General features: G+C 41.9%; 1 protein-coding gene across 1 annotated transcript in view; it reads right to left on the bottom strand.

Moving 5' to 3' along the window:
- Positions 1-21,562, bottom strand: part of RGS12 (regulator of G protein signaling 12) — a 447,605-nt gene that overhangs the window by 112,546 nt on the left and 313,497 nt on the right. The window contains exons 10-11 of the mRNA XM_053704191.1: positions 19,395-19,507; positions 12,504-12,704 (exon numbers count right to left, since the gene is read on the bottom strand). Of these exons, the coding sequence (XP_053560166.1) occupies positions 12,504-12,704; positions 19,395-19,507 (314 nt within the window). The remainder of the gene's footprint in view (positions 1-12,503; positions 12,705-19,394; positions 19,508-21,562) is intronic.

Here is a 21,562-nt window from a genome sequence, read left to right on the forward strand (position 1 = left end):
CATCGCCAGGGAACTCCTTGTTCCCCCCTGATGGTTGAAGTAAGCAACAGTCGTCATGTTGTCTGATTGGAATCTTATGAATCAGGCCTTTGCTAGATGAGGCCAAGCCCGGAGAGCATTGAATATCGCTCTCAGTTCCAGGATGTTTATCGGGAGAAGAGACTCTTCCCGAGACCATAGACCCTGAGCTTTCAGGGAATCCCAGACCGCGCCCCAGCCTAATAGACTGGCGTCGGTCGTGACAATGACCCACTCTGGTCTGCGGAAGCTCATTCCCTGGGACAGGTGATCCTGAGTCAGCCACCAACGGAGTGAGTCTCTGGTCTTCTGATCTACTTGAATCACTGGAGACAAGTCTGTATAGTCCCCATTCCACTGTTTGAGCATGCACAGTTGTAATGGTCTTAGATGAATTTGCGCAAAAGGAACTATGTCCATTGCTGCAACCATCAACCCTACTACTTCCATACACTGAGCTATGGAAGGCCGTAGAACAGAGTGAAGAACTTGACAAGCATTTAGAAGCTTTGACTCTCTGACATCTGCCAGGAAAATCTTCATTTCTAAAGAATCTATTATTGTTCCCAAGAAAGGGACCCTTGTTGACGGAGACGGGGATCTTTTTTTCTATGTTCACCTACCACCCGTGAGATCTGAGAAAGGCTAGAACAATGTCTGTGTGAGCCTTTGTCTTTGAAAGAGACGACGCTTGAATTAGGATGTCGTCCAAGTAAGGTGCCACTGCAATGCCCCTGGGTCTTAGAACCGCTAGAAGGGACCCGAGCACCTTTGTGAAAATCCTTGGAGCAGTGGCTAGTCCGAATGGGAGAGCCACAAACTGGTAATGTTTGTCCAGAAAGGCGAACCTTAGGAACTGATGATGGTCTTTGTGGATAGGAATATGAAGATACGCATCCTTTAGATACACAGTAGTCATAAATTGACCCTCCTGGATTGTAGGTAAAATCGTTCGAATAGTTTCCATTTTGAACGATGGCACTCTGAGAAATTTGTTTAGAATTTTTAAATCCAGAATTGGTCTGAAAGTTCCCTCTTTTTTTGGGAACTACAAACAGATTTGAGTAAAACCCCTGACCTTGTTCCACAGTTGGAACTGGGAGTATCACTCCCATCTTTAACAGGTGCCTGTCTCTTTACTTGGTTTGAAGATAAGTGAGACATGTGGAACCTTCCCCTTGGGGGTAGTTCCTTGAATTCTAGAAGATAACCCTGAGAGACTATTTCTAGTGCCCAGGGATCCTGAACATCTCTTGCCCAAGCCTGAGCAAAGAGAGAGAGTCTGCCCCCTACTAGATCCAGTTCCGGATCGGGGGCTACCTCTTCATGCTGTCTTGGTAGCAGCAGCAGGTTTCTTGGCCTGTTTATCCTTGTTCCAGCCTTGCATTGATTTCCAAGCTGGTTTAGTCTGGGAAGCGTTACCCTCTTGTCTAGAGGCTGCCGAGTTGGAAGCCGGTCCGTTCCTGAAATTGCGACAGGAACGAAAATTGGACTTATTCTTAGCCTTGAAAGGTTTATCTTGTGGGAGGGCATGGCCCTTTCCCCCAGTGATGACTGAAATAATCTCTTTCAATTCTGGCCCAAAAGGGGTCTTACCTTTGAAAGGGGTATTAAGCAATTTTGTCTTGGAAGATACATCCGCCGACCAAGACTTTAGCCAGAGCGCTCTGCGCGCCACAATTGTAAACCCTGAATTTTTTGCCGCTAACCTCGCTAACTGCACAGCGGCGTCTAAAATAAAGGAATTAGCTAACTTAAGTGCGTAAATTCTGTCCATGACTTCCTCATACGGAGTCTCCCTACTGAGCGACTTTTCCAGTTCCTTTCAAACCAGAACCACGCCGCTGTAGTGACAGGAATAATGCACGAAATAGGTTGAAGGAGGTAACCTTGCTAAGCAAACCCTCCAATTTTTTATCCATAGGATCTTTGAAAGCACAATTGTCCTCAATAGGAATGGTCGTGCGCTTGGCTAGAGTAGAAAACTTCCCCTCGACCTTAGGGACTGTTTGCCATGTGTCCTTCCTGTGGTCGACCATAGGGAACAATTTCTTAAATATAGGAGGAGGGACAAAAGGTATGCCTGGCTTCTCCCACTCCTTATTCACTATGTCCGCCACCCGTTTAGGTATCGGAAAAGTATCAGGGTGCACCGGGACCTCAAGGAACTGTCCATCTTGCACAATTTTTCTGGGTTGACCAGATTGTCACAATCATCCAGATAGATAGCACCTCCTTAAGTAATGCGCGGAGATGCTCTAATTTAAATTTAAATGTCACAACATCAGGTTCTGCCTGCTGAGAAATTCTTCCTGTATCAGAAATTTCCCCATCTGACAAACCCTCCCTCACTGCCACTTCAGATTGGTGTGAGGGTATGACAGAAAAATTATCATCAGCGCCCTCCTGCTCTACAGTGTTTAAAACAGAGCAATCACGCTTTCTCTGAAATGCTGGCATTTTGGATAAAATATTAGCTATGGAGTTATCCATTACTGCCGTCAATTACTGCATAGTAACAAGCATTGGCGCGCTAGAAGTACTAGGGGTCGCCTGCGCGGGCATAACTGGTATAGACACAGAAGGAGATGATGTAGAACTATGTCTACTTCCTTCATCTGAGGAATCATCCTGGGCAACTTTACAATTTGTGACAGTTCTGTCCTTACTTTGTTTGGACGCAATGGCACAATTATCACACTATATTTGAAGGGGGAACCACATTGGCTACCATACATACAGAACATGATCTATCTGAAGGTACAGACATGTTAAACAGGCTTAAACTGGTTAATAAAGCACAAAAACCGTTTTAAAACAAAACCGTTACTGTCTCTTTAAATGTTAAACAGGGCACACTTTATTACTGAATATGTGAAAAACTATGAAGGAATTATCCAATCTTTACCAAATTTTCACCACAGTGTCTTAATACATTCAAAGTATTGCACCCCAATTTTCAAGCTGTTAACCCTTAAAATATGGAAACCAGAGCCGTTTTTAAATTTTAACCCCCTTACAGTCCCAGCCACAGCCTTTGCTGCGACTTCACCAATCCCAGGGGGGTATATGATATCAAATGAAGCCTTCTAGGAACGTTTTTAGTGGATTCCAGACCCTCACACATGCAGCTGCATGTACTGAACTCAAAATTAACTGCACAGTAATGGCGCGAAAATGAGGCTCTGCCTAATACAGAGAAAGGCCCTTCCTGACTGGGAAGGTGTCTTAACAAGTGCCTGGTGCTAAAAACGTTCCCCAATGTTATAAAAGTGTGAAATACAACTTCAAACTGCATATAATACTTAAATAAAGCAATCGATTTAGCCCCTAAAAGTGTCTACCAGTTTATAGCCCATAATAAGCCCTTTATTCTGTTTGAGACTAAGAAAATGGCTTACCAATCCCCATGAGGGGAAAATGACAGCCTTCCAGCATTACACAGTCTTGTTAGAAATATGGCTAGTCATACCTTGAGCAGAAGAGCCTGCTAACTGTTTCCCCCAACTGAAGTTATCTCATCTCAACAGTCCTATGTGGAAACAGCAAACGATTTTAGTAACTGCTGCTAAAATCATAATCCTCTCACAAACAGAAATCTTCATCTCTTTCTGTTTCAGAGTAAATAGTACATACCAGCACTATTTTAAAATAACAAACTCTTGATAGAAGAATAAAAAACTACAACTAAACACCACAAACTCCTCACCATCCCTGAGGAGATGCTACTTGTTCAGAGCGGCAAGGAGAATGACTGGGGGGCGGAGCCTGGGAGGGACTATATGGACTGCTCTTGCTGTGTGCTCTCCTTGCCTTTCCCTGTGGGGGAGGAGAATATCCCACAAGTAATGGATGACACCGTGGACCGGACACACCAATGTTGGAGAAATTAAGAAAAGTACAAAAACCTGCTAGCAAGTGCATTAAAAAAAATATATATATATAAAAAGAATTTTGTCTCGTACACAGGGGCCTTGATGGGCCATTCACAGCTCATATATTGAATTTGATAGCATCTGCAACTAATATACCGACATGGGGGTATCAAAACATGGATTCTAAATAAGTAGGACACAGTGATAAGTTTAGGACACAGAAATATGCAGTCGGTATATGTAACATAGTTATAACACAGTGTGGCTTGCAGACATAAACACATTTTAAGCTATAACACACCTGACATAACTGCGCTGTGATGAGAGGCCCATACAAGGGTGAACATTTATTTAAATAATTAGCCTATATGCTGTGTAATGACCAGTGTGGAAATCTCAGTTATCTCCCTAACTTCGCTAACTCCAGCATTTTAAGCTATAACACACCTGACATAACTGCGCTGTGATGAGAGGCCCATACAAGGGTGAACATTTATTTAAATAATTAGCCTATATGCTGTGTAATGACCAGTGTGGAAATCTCAGTTATCTCCCTAACTTCGCTAACTCCAGCACTTAAGTTAGGAACAGAGGGGCCTAACAGTTAAACTATCATATGTCCTGTTTTTCATCTAGGCCAAGTCTCTTAGGAATGAGGGGTAGAGGACTCCCTCCTATCTAATCTAGGGCAGGAGATACTCTCTTTTATTAAATTCAGTCTGAGTATTAAAGCTCTTACAGCCCAACCATGTTAATATAGACCACTAATCAATTATATACATAAATATAAAGGACACCCCTGCTCAGCTAAATAAAGCTCAAACATTCAGTAATATGATTAAAGAACAACATAGGAGCTGAATAATATGCCCCCACACAGGGAGCCCTAAAACAAGTTATTACTGAGAAAAAAAGGGGGGTCCAGTGATGTGAACCGCGTTCTCATGGACCTCAACCTCAAATATTGCTATTGTCATTAGAGTGTCCAAGTCCTGAGCTCCAAAAGGCATATGTCGCAAGAACAGAATACAAAACCGTGGGTCACAGAGTTACTAGAATATTAGGAGTATCACCCCACACCAGTTCTTGCCTGAATGCTGGAATACTGAGAGCCTTTTGCTGGTTCAGCGATCCTCTGCACCTCTAGGTCGGCAAGTGAGCTCCTGTAATAGTTAGCCGCCGGTAGATCAAGCACTCCAGTCGGGCCATACACCCAGGAGCCGGCCGCTCTCCCACATGTGACCCCACTGGAGTTACCAGCCCAGTAGTACCTGTCAAAATAGATGCCGGCTTTTTTTACCAAGCTCAAACCGTTAACGAAAAGCCTGTTGTCTCCTCTCATCTCTGTCTCAAGAATCCGCAGTTCCCTGTCCTGCGGGGCCATCGTTACGCACACATCATCCAAACTGTTATTTGCGGCACTGACTTCTAGCCGCCTCAATGCTGATGCATCATTATCAATGGCAGCGCTCCCATCTTCCACTGGGGCCTCCCTGCTCACATCTTCAGCCATCCCAGAGCCAATATGCATCACTGTAGTGTATGGGGTTTCCACTAGCGCCATAAGGCGATCAAATCTGTCACGTATCTGCCGATCCGACTCGGCAAATAGAGCCTGTATTTGCATACAAAATGCCTCTGCCATGGTCAGGGGAGATTCTGTGCTTAGAGCGCAAACTTCGGTTCCCAAAATTAAACAGATTAAAGGGAGTGAAGCTTACTATTATTCACTCAAACCCCAGGTCTCGGGGGGGGGGGGGGGGTGTTGGAGGCCTTCCCACTCTGGGCAGCCCAGGCCTGCAACGGTCCGGTCTGGGGGGACAGTAATTTACAAATCTTTACATCTTCATATCCAGCAAACTTTCAGCTGTCACCACAAACATAAAACCAGGCTGGATGGCTTCCATAAATTGAGATACACGGCGGAATGTATATCCTTAAAACTGAGCACCCAGAATAGCTGCCATCTTGGGCCATAGCCCGGACACGCCCCTGCCTTGCACTCTCTTTTAAACTCTCCCCCCTCTCTTTTGAGCTCTCTCTCTCTCCCCCTCTTTTGAGCTCTCTCTCTCCCCCCTCTCTTTTAAGCTCTCCCTCCCACCTCTCTTTTAAGCTCTCTCCCCACTCTCTTTTGAGCTCTCTCTCCCCCTCTCTTGCACTCCCTCTCCCTCTTTTGCTCTTCTCCCCTCTTCTGCTCGCTTTCTTTCTTTCCTTCCTCTGTTTTGGTCTCTCCCGCCGGCCACGCCACTCCCGCACGCTCCCGCGAGGCCATGCCCCCTCGTTGCGCCGGCCACACACCCTCATAATTCCTGCCGGCCACGCCCCCATCACGGCACGCCCGACGCTGGTCACGCCCCCACCAGGCAGCTTCCGCAGTGCGCACTACTCTGCAGCTGAATGCCAGGCGTGTTTGTCCGCGCGCAGTCTCTACTGCGCATGACGGCTTCAGACAAAGACACTTGGCCTTGGCCTTTTATAATATAGGATATATATATATATATATATATATATATATATATACACACACACACACACACACAGTATATATATAGCACTTTATAAATAAATAATAGAAATTAATTGAAATTGTACTGAAGATTTGTGTTAAAATGATGTCTCTGCATTCTACACAAAACATGTTTCTAATAATAGATACGTGTTTCTGTTTCTACCAATATGGGAGTGTTCTATATCAGCCAATAAGCAACAAATACTTTAGTATTTCTTGTGTACAAACACACACATTCTGCTAGTTTTAATGTCTTAACATATTAATAAACCAATGTATCACCATATATGCATTTGCTACTGCACTTAAGGGGACACTGAACCCAATTATTTTCTTTCATGATTCAGATAGAGCATGACATTTTAAGCAACTTTCTAATCTACTCCTATTATCAATTTTTCTTTGTTCTCTTGCTATCTTTATTTAAAAAGCAGGAATGTAAATCTTAGCATCCAGCCCATTTTACGTTCAGCACCATGGATAGCGCTTGCTTATTGGAGGATTACATTTACTCACCAATAAGCAAGCATAACCAAGGTTCTCAACCAAAAATGGGCCGGCTCCTATGCATCACATTCCTGCTTTTAAAAATAAAGATATCAAGAGAACGAAGAAAAATTAATAGGAGTAAATTAGAAAGGTGCTTAAAATTGCATGCTCTATCTGAATCATGAAGAAACAAAACATAATTTATGTAAGAACTTATCTGATAAATTCATTTCTTTCATATTGGCAAGAGTCCATGAGCTAGTGATGTATGGGATATACAATCCTACCAGGAGGGGCAAAGTTTCCCAAACCTCAAAATGCCTATAAATACACCCCTCACCACACCCACAATTCAGTTTAACGAATAGCCAAGTAGTGTGGTGATAAAGAAAGGAGTAAAAAGCATCAACAAAGGAATCTGGAAATAATTGTGCTTTATACAAAAAAATCATAACCACCATAAGAAAAGGGTGGGCCTCATGGACTCTTGCCAATATGAAAGAAATTAATTTATCAGGTAAGTTCTTACATAAATTATGTTTTTTTCATGTAATTGGCAAGAGTCCATGAGCTAGTGACGTATGGGATATCAAATACCCAAGATTGTTCCATGATGATTTTGGAGATCACTCTTGGAAGAAGAACTAGAGGCGGGAAGATATAAGCAGGTTGATAACACCAAGGAAGTGTCAGCGCATCCACTGCTTCCGCCTGAGAATCCCTGGACAGGTATCTGGGAAGTTTCTTGTTTAGATGAGAAGCCATCAGATCGATTTCTGGAAGACCCCACATCTGAACAATCTGAGAAAACACATCCGGATGGAGAGACCACTCCCCTGGATGTAAAGTCTGACGGCTGAGATCTAAACCTGGGATATGAACCGCAGAAATTAGACAGGAGCTGGAATCCGCCCAAACATGTATCCGAGATACTTCTTTCATAGCTTGGGGACTGTGAGTCCCACCCTGATGATTGACATATGCCACCGTTGTAATATTGTCTGTCTGAAAACAAATGAACGGTTCTCTCTTCAACAGAGGCCAAAACTGAAGAGCTCTGAGAATTGCACGGAGTTCTAAAATATTGATTGGTAATCTCGCCTCTTGAGATTCCCAAACCCCTTGTGCTGTCAGAGATCCCCAGACATCTCCCCAACCTGAAAGACTCGCATCTGTTGTGATCACAGTCCAGGTCGGCCGAACAAAAGAGGCCCCTTGAACTAAACGCTGGCGATTTAACCACCACGTCAGAGAGTGTCGAACATTGGGATTTAAGGATATTAACTGTGATATCTTTGTATAATCCCGGCACCATTGATTCAGCATACAAAGCTGGAGAGGTCTCATGTGAAAACGAGCAAAAGGAATCGCGTCTGATGCTGCAGTCATGAGGCCTAAAACTTCCATGCACATAGCCACTGAAGGTAATGACTGAGACTGAAGGTGCCGACATGCTGCAACCAATTTCAAACGTCTCTTGTCTGTTAGAGACAGAGTCATGGACACTGAATCTATCTGGAAACCTAAAAAGGTGACCCTTGTCTGAGGAATCAAGAAACTTTTTGGTAAATTGATCCTCCAACCATGTTTTCGAAGAAACAACACTAGCTGATTCGTGTGAGATTCTGCGGAACGTAAAGACTGAGCTAGTGCCAAGATATCGTCCAAATAAGGAAACACCGCAATACCCTGTTCTCTGATTACAGAGAGTAGGGCACCCAGAACCTTTGAAAAGATTCTTGGAGTTGTTGCTAGGCCAACAAATTGGTAATGCTTGTCTAGAAAAGAGAATCTCAGGAACTGATAATAGGGCACCCAGAACCTTTGAAAAGATTCTTGGAGCTGTTGCTAGGCCAACAAATTGGTAATGCTTGTCTAGAAAAGAGAATCTCAGGAACTGATAATGTTCTGGATGAATCGGAATATGAAGGTAAGCATCCTGCAAGTCTATTGTAGACATATAATGTCCTTGCTGAATAAAAGGCAGAATAGTCCTTATAGTCACCATCTTGAAAGTTGGTACTCTTACATAACGATTCAAAATTTTCAGATCCAGAATTGTTCTGAATTAATTTTCTTTCTTTGGGACAATGAATAGATTTGAATAAAACCCCAGACCCTGTTCCTGAAAAGGAACCGGCATGATTACCCCTGAAACCTCCAGGTCTGAAACACACTTCAGGAAAGCCTGAGCTTTTACTGGATTTACAGGGATACGTAAGAGAAAAAATTTTCTCACAGGAGAGACAATACTCTGAATCCATTGATTTTGGACAGAATTTGCCCAAACATCCTTGAAAAACCTTAATCTGCCCCTACCAACTGAGCTGGAATGAGGACTGCACCTTCATGCGGACTTAGGGGCTGACTTTGGTTTCTTAAAAGGCTTGGATTTATTCCAATTTGAGGAAGGCTTCCAATTGGAAACAGTTTCCTTGGGGGAAGGATTAGGTTTTTGTTCCTTATTTTGATGAAAGGAACGAAAACGATTAGAAGCCTTAGATTTACCCTTAGGTTTTTTATCCTGAGGCAAAAAACTCACTTCCCCCCAGTAACAGTTGAAATAATAGAATCCAACTGAGAACCAAATAAATTATTACCTTGGAAAGAAAGAGATAGTAATCTAGACTTAGATGTCATGTCAGCATTCCAAGATTTAAGCCACAAAGCTCTTCTAGCTAAAATAGCTAAAAAGACATGGATCTAACATCAATTTTGATATCAAAAATTGCATCACAAATAAAATGATTAGCATTCTGTAGTAAACGAACAATGCTATATAAGTCAGAATCCAATTCTTGTTGCGCTAAATTCTCCAACCAAAAAGTTGAAGCAGCTGCAACATCAGCCAAAGAAATTACAGGCCTAAGAAGATGACCTGAATATAAATAGGCTTTCCTTAGATAAGATTCAAGCTTCCTATCTAAAGGATCCTTAAAGGAAGTACTATCTTCCATAGGAATAGTGGTTTGTTTAGAAAGAGTAGAAATAGCCCCATCAACTTTGGGGATCTTTTCCCAAAACTCTATTGAAATTGCTGGTAAAGGATACAATTTTTTAAACCTTGCAGAAGGATTAAAAGGAGTACCCGGCTTATTCCATTCCTTAGAAATCACATCAGAAATAGCATCAGGAATAGGAAAAACTTCTGGAGTAACCACAGGAGGTTTAAAAACAGAATTTAAACGTTTACTGGTTTTAATATCAAGAGGACTAGCTTCCTCAATATCCAAAGTAATTAACACTTCTTTTAACAAAGAACGCATATACTCCATTTTAAATAAATAAGTAGATTTGTCAGTGTCAATATCTGAGGAAGGATCTTCTGAATCAGATAGATCCTCATCAGAGGTGGATAATTCATTATGTTGTCGGCCATTTGAAATTTCATCAACTTTATGAGTTTTAAAAGACCTCTTACGCTTATTAGAAGGCAGAAATGCAGACAAAGCCTTCTGAATAGAATCAGTAACAAATTCTTTAAAATTCATAGGTATATCATGTACTTTAGAAGACGAAGGAACTGTTACCGGCAATGTACTATTACTGATGGACACACTATCTGCATGTAAAAGTTTATCATGGCAACTAATACAAATGACATTAGGAGATATAATCTCCACAATTTTACAACAAATGCACTTAGCTTTGGTAGAACTGATATCAGGCAGCAAAGTTCCAACAGATACTTCTAAGACAGGATCAGATTGAGACATCTTGCAGTATGTAAAAGAAAAAACAACATATAAAGCAAAATTATCAATTTCCTTATATCACAGTTTCAGGAATGGGAAAAAATGCAAATAGCATAGCCCTCTGACATAGAAAAAGGCAAGAGGCAAACAGCAATGGGGCAAATAAAAAATGAAAAAAGTTTGGCGCCAAGTATGCCGCACAACGTAACTTAAAAAATTTTTGGCGCCAACCATGTCCGGAAATGACACACTCGCGTCACTAACGCAACCCTGTGTGAAACCTCTGTGTCAATTACGACGCCAGAAATGACGAACTTGCGTCAACGCCAAAAAATTCTCGCGCCAAGAATGACGCAATGAAGTGTAGCATTTGGCGCACCCGCGAGCCTAAGTCAGCCCACAATTTGAAACAAAGTAGTCAATTGAAAAAAAGAGTAAACCCCAGGTAAGACAAAAATATTTCTTAATATTAACATTCCCCAAATATGAAACTGACAATCTGCAAAAGGAAATACATGAACCTGACTCATGGCAAATATAAGTACAATACATATATTTTGAACTTTATATAAATGCATAAAGTGCCAAAACCATAGCTGAGGTGTCTTAAGTAATAAAAACATACTTACCCAAAGACACCCATCCACATATAGCAGATAGCCAAACCAGTACTGAAACAGTTATCAGTAGAGGTAATGGTATATGAGAGTATATCGTCGATCTGAAAAGGGAGGTAGGAGATGAATCTCTACGACCGATAACAGAGAACCTATGAAAAAGACCCCCTTTAGGAAAATCATTGCATTCAATAGGTGATACTCTCCACGTCCCTCTGAGAGGAATCAGGCTTTAAAATGCTGAGAAGCGCATGTCAACGTAGAAATCTTAGCACAAACTTACTTCACCACCTCCATAGGAGGCAAAGTTTGTAAAAATGAATTGTGGGTGTGGTGAGGGGTGTATTTATAGGCATTTTGAGGCTTGGGAAACTTTGCCCCTCCTGGTAGAATTGTATATCCCATACGTCACTAGCTCATGGACTCCTGCCAATTACATGAAAGAAATTGGGTTTAGTCTCACTTTAATACCAGAGTTTAAGGAACATAAATCTTGTACAAAACACAAAGTAGAAGCCAATTTTGCTGATTTTAAAGAGGCACTAAAAATATCATACATAATGTGTTTACAGCAGGGATTCATATGGGAAAAATGTAAAATTAAACTATTATTCTAAGTTCAAAATCCCTGTTCTCCTTATCTGATCTCCCTTGCTGAGGTCAATTAGCGGCAGTTATAAATGACCTGAAAGCAACAATATCAGAGGGTGCAGTGTCGCTATAAAGGGAAAAGTAACCTTTTAATATATATGTCCTTTTAATTTTGATTCTGTCACTGCCTTTTAGGATTTGTTAGATTTCTCATTAGCACTCCTTATATCGAAGTTTCAAATAATAAAAAAAAAAAAAAAAAAACAACAACAACAAAAAAACAGTTGCTAAATATATTAATGGAAGGGACATCACAGTGGAAACATTACTTGCTCTACTTCATTAGAACATAACATTTTAACTCTAGTGACCATGCAGTGCTATGTGTTTAACCTCTGCAAATGGTTTAAACACATAGTTAAAGAAATGCTCTGGAGCTACACAGCACTGCTAGTCCCGAGTAGGACCTAATCAACAGTGGTAGTTGCATGACCCAGCTGAGCGACTACTGCTGATTATTCTGTGACCAACAGTTTCTGCCGCCCCTGAGTGTTACTTTAGATATGTATTTAACCGCTTTCGAGGGTCAGTGGTGTTAAAATTACATGCTATTAAACATTTAGAGAATGTTCATTTTCCCCTATAGTGGCCCTTTAGCTATTTTAAATATCTGTTGAAAATGACACAATGAAATATAGAAGTGAAATACCTTATTCCCTCCGACTAAAAAAAGATCTACTGCTGCTATGTTAATTCCATGTTTCTCACACAAGCCGCACAGTATTTCCTTAATGGAGAAGCCAGATTTAACAACCATGGCACAGGAAGATCCATCTGGAAGACTGATATAACAGTGTTTGGGGGATTTCTCCTTGTCCGTTGCAGAAGACGACACCCTTGACGACTCAAACTTGGAAAGAAACAGGAAAGGAATAGATCATATAAATGTATTTATTTTATTTTAAAGAAAGAACACGGTCAGCTTCTACATAAAGTATAAACATTCTTGCAATTGCCTGTAAGGCTAATAAAGTGTGATCCACTTAACAGCACTGCTACATAATGAGAATTTGAGATTACAGGATTTCACTAAAGAAAGAGAGAAAGAAAAAAGGAAAAAGAAAGATTGAAAGATTTACTGCAACCATGCATAGGATGTAAAGGACTATGTACTTAGACAAGCTGCTAATAAGAGTTTATTGTATTCAAAGCAGCTACAGAAAAATCATTTCTGACACTTCTCTCTCCTAACCCCCAGTAAGAGGGTGAATACTGCTGCTGCCTCTTGTTTACCTATCTTATACAAAGCCAATGCTGCAGTATTGCAATTTTTAATATAGATGGTAGTTTCAAAAACCAAAGCAGCCATTTTAAATTTGTAAACAATTTAACACACTCCGGCAAATAAAATGAATCATTAAGAACACATTAAAGGGAATATTTTACAGTATGATGCCCCTTTAAGTAAAAATTTTAGAAAAGGGTTATTGTTTGGAAGCTAAATGCAAACAATAATATTTAAGTAAAAACAGAATTTATGTTTACCTGATAAATTTCTTTCTCCAACGGTGTGTCCGGTCCACGGCGTCATCCTTACTTGTGGGATATTCTCTTCCCCAACAGGAAATGGCAAAGAGCCCAGCAAAGCTGGTCACATGATCCCTCCTAGGCTCCGCCTACCCCAGTCATTCGACCGACGTTAAGGAGGAATAATAGCATAGGAGAAACCACATGGTACCGTGGTGACTGTAGTTAAAGAAAATAAATTATCAGACCTGATTTAAAAACCAGGGCGGGCCGTGGACCGGACACACCGTTGGAGAAAGAAATTTATCAGGTAAACATAAATTCTGTTTTCTCCAACATAGGTGTGTCCGGTCCACGGCGTCATCCTTACTTGTGGGAACCAATACCAAAGCTTTAGGACACGGATGAAGGGAGGGAGCAAATCAGGTCACCTAAATGGAAGGCACCACGGCTTGCAAAACCTTTCTCCCAAAAATAGCCTCAGAAGAAGCAAAAGTATCAAACTTGTAAAATTTGGTAAAAGTGTGCAGTGAAGACCAAGTCGCTGCCCTACATATCTGATCAACAGAAGCCTCGTTCTTGAAGGCCCATGTGGAAGCCACAGCCCTAGTGGAATGAGCCGTGATTCTTTCGGGAGGCTGCCGTCCGGCAGTCTCGTAAGCCAATCTGATGATGCTTTTAATCCAAAAAGAGAGAGAGGTAGAAGTTGCTTTTTGACCTCTCCTTTTACCTGAATAAACAACAAACAGGGAAGATGTTTGTCTAAAATCCTTTGTAGCATCTAAATAGAATTTTAGAGCGCGAACAACATCCAAATTGTGCAACAAGCGTTCCTTCTTTGAAACTGGTTTCGGACACAGAGAAGGTACGATAATCTCCTGGTTAATGTTTTTGTTAGAAACAACTTTCGGAAGAAAACCAGGTTTAGTACGTAAAACCACCTTATCTGCATGGAACACCAGATAAGGAGGAGAACACTGCAGAGCAGATAATTCTGAAACTCTTCTAGCAGAAGAAATTGCAACTAAAAACAAAACTTTCCAAGATAATAACTTAATATCAACGGAATGTAAGGGTTCAAACGGAACCCCCTGAAGAACTGAAAGAACTAAATTGAGACTCCAAGGAGGAGTCAAAGGTTTGTAAACAGGCTTGATTCTAACCAGAGCCTGAACAAAGGCTTGAACATCTGGCACAGCTGCCAGTTTTTTGTGAAGTAACACCGACAAGGCAGAAATCTGTCCCTTCAGGGAACTTGCCGATAATCCTTTTTCCAATCCTTCTTGAAGGAAGGATAGAATCCTAGGAATCTTAACCTTGTCCCAAGGGAATCCTTTAGATTCACACCAACAGATATATTTTTTCCAAATTTTGTGGTAAATCTTTCTAGTTACAGGCTTTCTGGCCTGAACAAGAGTATCGATAACAGAATCTGAGAAACCTCGCTTCGATAAAATCAAGCGTTCAATCTCCAAGCAGTCAGCTGGAGTGAAACCAGATTCGGATGTTCGAACGGACCCTGAACAAGAAGGTCTCGTCTCAAAGGTAGCTTCCAAGGTGGAGCCGATGACATATTCACCAGATCTGCATACCAAGTCCTGCGTGGCCACGCAGGAGCTATCAAGATCACCGACGCCCTCTCCTGATTGATCCTGGCTACCAGCCTGGGGATGAGAGGAAACGGCGGGAACACATAAGCTAGTTTGAAGGTCCAAGGTGCTACTAGTGCATCCACTAGAGCCGCCTTGGGATCCCTGGATCTGGACCCGTAGCAAGGAACTTTGAAGTTCTGACGAGAGGCCATCAGATCCATGTCTGGAATGCCCCAAAGTTGAGTGACTTGGGCAAAGATTTCCGGATGGAGTTCCCACTCCCCCGGATGCAATGTCTGACGACTCAGAAAATCCGCTTCCCAATTTTCCACTCCCGGGATGTGGATAGCAGACAGGTGGCAGGAGTGAGACTCCGCCCATAGAATAATCTTGGTCACTTCTTCCATCGCTAGGGAACTCCTTGTTCCCCCCTGATGGTTGATGTACGCAACAGTCGTCATGTTGTCTGATTGAAACCGTATGAACTTGGTCCTCGCTAGCTGAGGCCAAGCCTTGAGAGCATTGAATATCGCTCTCAGTTCCAGAATATTTATCGGTAGAAGAGATTCTTCCCGAGACCAAAGACCCTGAGCTTTCAGGGATCCCCAGACCGCGCCCCAGCCCATCAGACTGGCGTCGGTCGTGACAATGACCCACTCTGGTCTGTGGAATGTCATCCCTCGTGACAGGTTGTCCAGGGACAGCCACCAACGGAGTGAGTCTCTGGTCCTCTGATTTACTTGTATCTTTGGAGACAAGTCTGTATAGTCCCCATTCCACTGACTGAGCATGCACAGTTGTAATGGTCTTAGATGAATGCGCGCAAAAGGAACTATGTCCATTGCCGCTACCATCAACCCGATCACTTCCATGCACTGAGCTACGGAAGGAAGAGGAACGGAATGAAGTATTCGACAAGAGTCCAGAAGCTTTGTCTTTCTGGCCTCTGTTAGAAAAATCCTCATTTCTGAGGAGTCTATAATTGTTCCCAAGAAGGGAACCCTTGTTGACGGGGATAGAGAACTCTTTTCCACGTTCACTTTCCAGCCGTGCGATCTGAGAAAGGCCAGGACGATGTCCGTGTGAGCCTTTGCTCGAGGGAGGGACGACGCTTGAATCAGAATGTCGTCCAGGTAAGGTACTACTGCAATGCCCCTTGGTCTTAGCACAGCTAGAAGGGACCCTAGTACCTTTGTGAAAATCCTTGGAGCAGTGGCTAATCCGAAAGGAAGCGCCACGAACTGGTAATGTTTGTCCAGGAATGCAAACCTTAGGAACCGATGATGTTCCTTGTGGATAGGAATATGTAGATACGCATCCTTTAAATCCACCGTGGTCATGAATTGACCTTCCTGGATGGAAGGAAGGATAGTTCGAATGGTTTCCATCTTGAAAGATGGGACCTTGAGAAATTTGTTTAAGATCTTGAGATCTAGGATTGGTCTGAATGTTCCCTCTTTTTTGGGAACTATGAACAGATTGGAGTAGAACCCCATCCCTTGTTCTCTCAATGGAACAGGATGAATCACTCCCATTTTTAACAGGTCTTCTACACAATGTAAGAACGCCTGTCTTTTTATGTGGTCTGAAGACAACTGAGACCTGTGGAACCTTCCCCTTGGGGGAGGTCCCTTGAATTCCAGAAGATAACCCTGGGAGACTATTTCTAGCGCCCAAGGATCCAGAACATCTCTTGCCCAAGCCTGAGCGAAGAGAGAGAGTCTGCCCCCCACCAGATCCGGTCCCGGATCGGGGGCCGATATTTCATGCTGTCTTGGTAGCAGTGGCAGGTTTCTTTGCCTGCTTTCCCTTGTTCCAGCCTTGCATTGGTCTCCAAGCTGGCTTGGCCTGAGAAGTATTACCCTCTTGCTTAGAGGACGCAGCACCTTGGGCTGGTCCGTTTTTACGAAAGGGACGAAAATTAGGTCTATTTTTTGCCTTGAAAGGCCGATCCTGAGGAAGGGCATGGCCCTTGCCCCCAGTGATATCAGAGATAATCTCTTTCAAGTCAGGACCAAACAGCGTTTTCCCCTTGAAAGGAATGTTTAGTAGCTTGTTCTTGGAAGACGCATCAGCCGACCAAGATTTCAACCAAAGCGCTCTGCGCGCCACAATAGCAAACCCAGAATTCTTAGCCGCTAACTTAGCCAATTGCAAAGAGGCGTCTAGAGTGAAAGAATTAGCCAATTTGAGAGCATTGACTCTGTCCATAATCTCCTCATAAGGAGGAGAGTCACTATCGAGCACCTTAATCAGTTCATCAAACCAGAAATATGCGGCTGTAGTGACAGGGACAATGCATGAAATGGGTTGTAGAAGGTAACCCTGCTGAACAAACATCTTTTTAAGCAAACCTTCTAATTTTTTATCCATAGGATCTTTGAAAGCACAACTATCCTCTATGGGAATAGTGGTGCGTTTGTTTAAAGTAGAAACCGCTCCCTCGACCTTGGGGACTGACTGCCATAAGTCCTTTCTGGGGTCGACCATAGGAAACAATTTTTTAAATATGGGGGGAGGGACGAAAGGAATACCGGGCCTTTCCCATTCTTTATTAACAATGTCCGCCACCCGCTTGGGTATAGGAAAAGCTTCTGGGAGCCCCGGCACCTCTAGGAACTTGTCCATTTTACATAGTTTCTCTGGGATGACCAAATTTTCACAATCATCCAGAGTGGATAATACCTCCTTAAGCAAAATGCGGAGATGTTCCAATTTAAATTTAAAAGTAATCACATCAGATTCAGCCTGCTGAGAAATGTTCCCTAAATCAGTAATTTCTCCCTCAGACAAAACCTCCCTGGCCCCCTCAGATTGGGTTAGGGGCCCTTCAGAGATATTAATATCAGCGTCGTCATGCTCTTCAGTAACTAAAACAGAGCATCCACGCTTACGCTGGCAAGGGTTCATTTTGGCTAAAATGTTTTTGACAGAATTATCCATTACAGCCGTTAATTGTTGCATAGTAAGGAGTATTGGCGCGCTAGATGTACTAGGGGCCTCCTGAGTGGGCAAGACTCGTGTAGACGAAGGAGGGAATGATGCAGTACCATGCTTACTCCCCTCACTTGAGGAATCATCTTGGGCATCATTGTCATTATCACATAAATCACATTTATTTAAATGAATAGGAATTCTGGCTTCCCCACATTCAGAACACAGTCTATCTGGTAGTTCAGACATGTTAAACAGGCATAAACTTGATAAGAAAGTACAAAAAACGTTTTGAAATAAAACCGTTACTGTCACTTTAAATTTTAAACTGAACACACTTTATTACTGCAATTGCGAAAAAACATGAAGGAATTGTTCAAAATTCACCAAACTTTCACCACAGTGTCTTAAAGCCTTGAAAATATTGCACACCAATTTTGGAAGCTTTAACCCTTAAAATAACGGAACCGGAGCCGTTTTAAGCTTTAACCCCTTTACAGTCCCTGGTATCTGCTTTGCTGAGACCCAACCAAACCCAAGGGGAATACGATACCAAATGATGCCTTCAGAAGTCTTTTATAAGTATCAGAGCTCCTCTCACATGCGACTGCATGCCATGCCTCTCAAAAACAAGTGCGCAACACCGGCGCGAAAATGAGACTCTGCCTATGCTTTGGGAAAGCCCCTAAAGAATAAGGTGTCTAAAACAGTGCCTGCCGATATTATTATATCAAAACACCCAGAATAAATGATTCCTCAAGGCTAAATAAGTGTTAATATCAATCGATTTAGCCCAAAAAATGTCTACAGTCTAAATAAGCCCTTGTGAAGCCCTTATTTACAATCGTAATAAACATGGCTTACCGGATCCCATAGGGAAAATGACAGCTTCCAGCATTACATCGTCTTGTTAGAATGTGTCATACCTCAAGCAGCAAAGGACTGCAAACTGTTCCCCCAACTGAAGTTAATGCTCTCAACAGTCCTGTGTGGAACAGCCATGGATTTTAGTTACGGTTGCTAAAATCATTTTCCTCATACAAACAGAATTCTTCATCTCTTTTCTGTTTCTGAGTAAATAGTACGTACCAGCACTATTTGAAAATAACAAACTCTTGATTGAATAATGAAAAACTACAGTTAAACCCTAAAAAACTCTAAGCCATCTCCGTGGAGATGTTGCCTGTACAACGGCAAAGAGAATGACTGGGGTAGGCGGAGCCTAGGAGGGATCATGTGACCAGCTTTGCTGGGCTCTTTGCCATTTCCTGTTGGGGAAGAGAATATCCCACAAGTAAGGATGACGCCGTGGACCGGACACACCTATGTTGGAGAAAATGTAATAAAGTCAAGAAATGATGTAGGTTATACAATATAACTGGTTAATTTTTCCAAGAAAATCTTGCACCCTACGGGAAGGGACAGCACTAAAAACAAATCAAATTGCTCTTTTGCTACGTGGATTGAATCACAAGGTTATATTGAATTATACTTGATGATAAGAAATGTTGGACGGCAGAAATGATGAGTTTTAATTTAATCCTTACCTCATGCACATTTCCATTAGTGCCACAATGAATCAGCTCAAGACTTGCTGAAGACGACACTGAGCCTTGTGATTCCCGTCGCTTACCAGACCCACCATTTATAAGGGAGCAATCTAAAAAAGAAACATTTAAAGGGGACATGATTGGCAACACCCTGTATGGGGCAAAGTTATGTTTTACAATGTTAGCTTGTACTGTAATGTGTATTATACTAATTTATAGCCAAGAAAATACAATTCTCATTAGCAGTGGAGAGGTTTATTTTCTGCCTGTCGTGTCCCTTTCATTCTGCAATAAACAAAAATAAATTGTGAAAATTAACTGTAAGGATTGTGGAACATGATCTAAATTACTCTTAAGACTAAATTAACATGAAGAGAATTTGAAGGGACAATAAAATATTTCCTTATCTCTGTTGTACTGAAAACAGGGTATTTTACAGCATAGGACTGTTCAGCATGAAAAAACTCTGTTGTATGCAAAGGCGGGTCCTTGTCCACAAATAGAATTCTGGGAGTTGTCTGTAGCATATAGTTAGCAACTGACGCCTGGGTGTCAGTGGTGCAGAAAAATTAATTCCCAGTGGAAGTTCTACAAAGTGCAAAACCAGCCCAATCTTTTAGGTGGCACCCGTTTTGCCCCTCACCGATGCTGTTTCTTACTACCTAGCCATCCCCCTGGACAGCCTAGCTACACACCTAACGTTCAGTAATGCCCCAGACCGCCCACTCTACTAAGAGAATGCCTGAGTGGCAGCTACATTTTAAAAGCCATCTATGTAATAGAAATATGGCCCAAAAAGAAGTGACACTGCACATGCTCAAAACTGTGTTACTAATTATCAATGTCTTTTTGTGTCACTGGTAGTTAAAGGGGTGTAAAAACAATATCCTGTGTGAGCTACTGGTAGTCAAGGGAGGGTCTAATCACTGCTGTGTGTGGCAGCCAAAAAGGTGAAATTATTGAGATGTACGTTACTGGCAGCCAAGGGAATAAGGCTGTCGAGTATTATTGCGAAGGACAGCTGGGAGCCCTACCGTCTGCACTGACTACCCCCCCACCCCCGAGCGCCTGCAGCTTGGCCCACATGATTACTTCAATCAGTTAGGATAAGCATTCGCCTCCCTAATATCACTCACTAGACTAGCCAATGATCACTATTACTTTGTTTTTTATGATAAAAAAAACTATCAAAAAACAATTGTATACTGTCATGTCTATATTTTGTTTGTTTTTTTATTTAGTTTAATGTCTCTCTAATGCTACCATTTTGTGTGTGTGTAGCTTTTAGCTTTGTCATGGCAATGTCTAGGACATCAGGTTCTGAGGACTATTGCATTTTGAGATTACTGCCATGTATTAATGGGAGCCTTTCAATAAAGAAATGTGCTGTTGGTGTGTTCCCTTCTATTCTGCTGCTCAGAAGCTGGGAAATGTCCACATGAAATTAGTCTCATGCATAAGTATAAGGCAACGGGGGAAATGTGCGTGATAGCGAGAGTGTGTTTGTATGCAAGCGAGTGAGTGTGTAAGTGATAGCGAGTGTGTGTGAATAATAAACACTCTAGTCAACATCAAATGTAAAGACTATACCTGCACTAATATATCCCATATCCAAACATAAATAAACACAAACATGTATGGACAGTATATTGTTAGCAGATTATTACTGTGCAACATTTTAATTGGCTTTAAAGAGACAGTGTACTCAAGACGAGTAGCCGATAACAGCTTATTGTATTCAAAGCAGCTGCAGGACCACTCTTTCAAATGTGCTGGACTCTCCCCTCTCCCATCCCACTGGGATGCAGATTTCTACTGCTGTCTCCTGTTTACATAGGTTTTCAAAAGCAAATACTGTACTAGCAAACATTTTAGTATAGGTGGCAGTTTCAGCAGCTAAACGTAGCTATAATCAAATAAAAGTTATTTTTAAACAATGTGATACACTCCAACAGTTAAATTGAATCATTGGAAACACATCTAAGATTTACTGTACAATGGGTGTACAAAATGAGATTTGAATAAGTGAAGAATGAAACTGAAGACCATATTTCCTACACATGTCCAAACCAAATACAACTGAATAGATGACTTGAGTTATCTAAATAATTATTGTTATTTGCATTTAAAAAAAAATCAACAAAACCATCTTTATGTTTAACCCA

Source organism: Bombina bombina, chromosome 2 (genome assembly GCF_027579735.1).
Source record: "Bombina bombina isolate aBomBom1 chromosome 2, aBomBom1.pri, whole genome shotgun sequence".
NCBI lineage: Eukaryota > Metazoa > Chordata > Amphibia > Anura > Bombinatoridae > Bombina > Bombina bombina.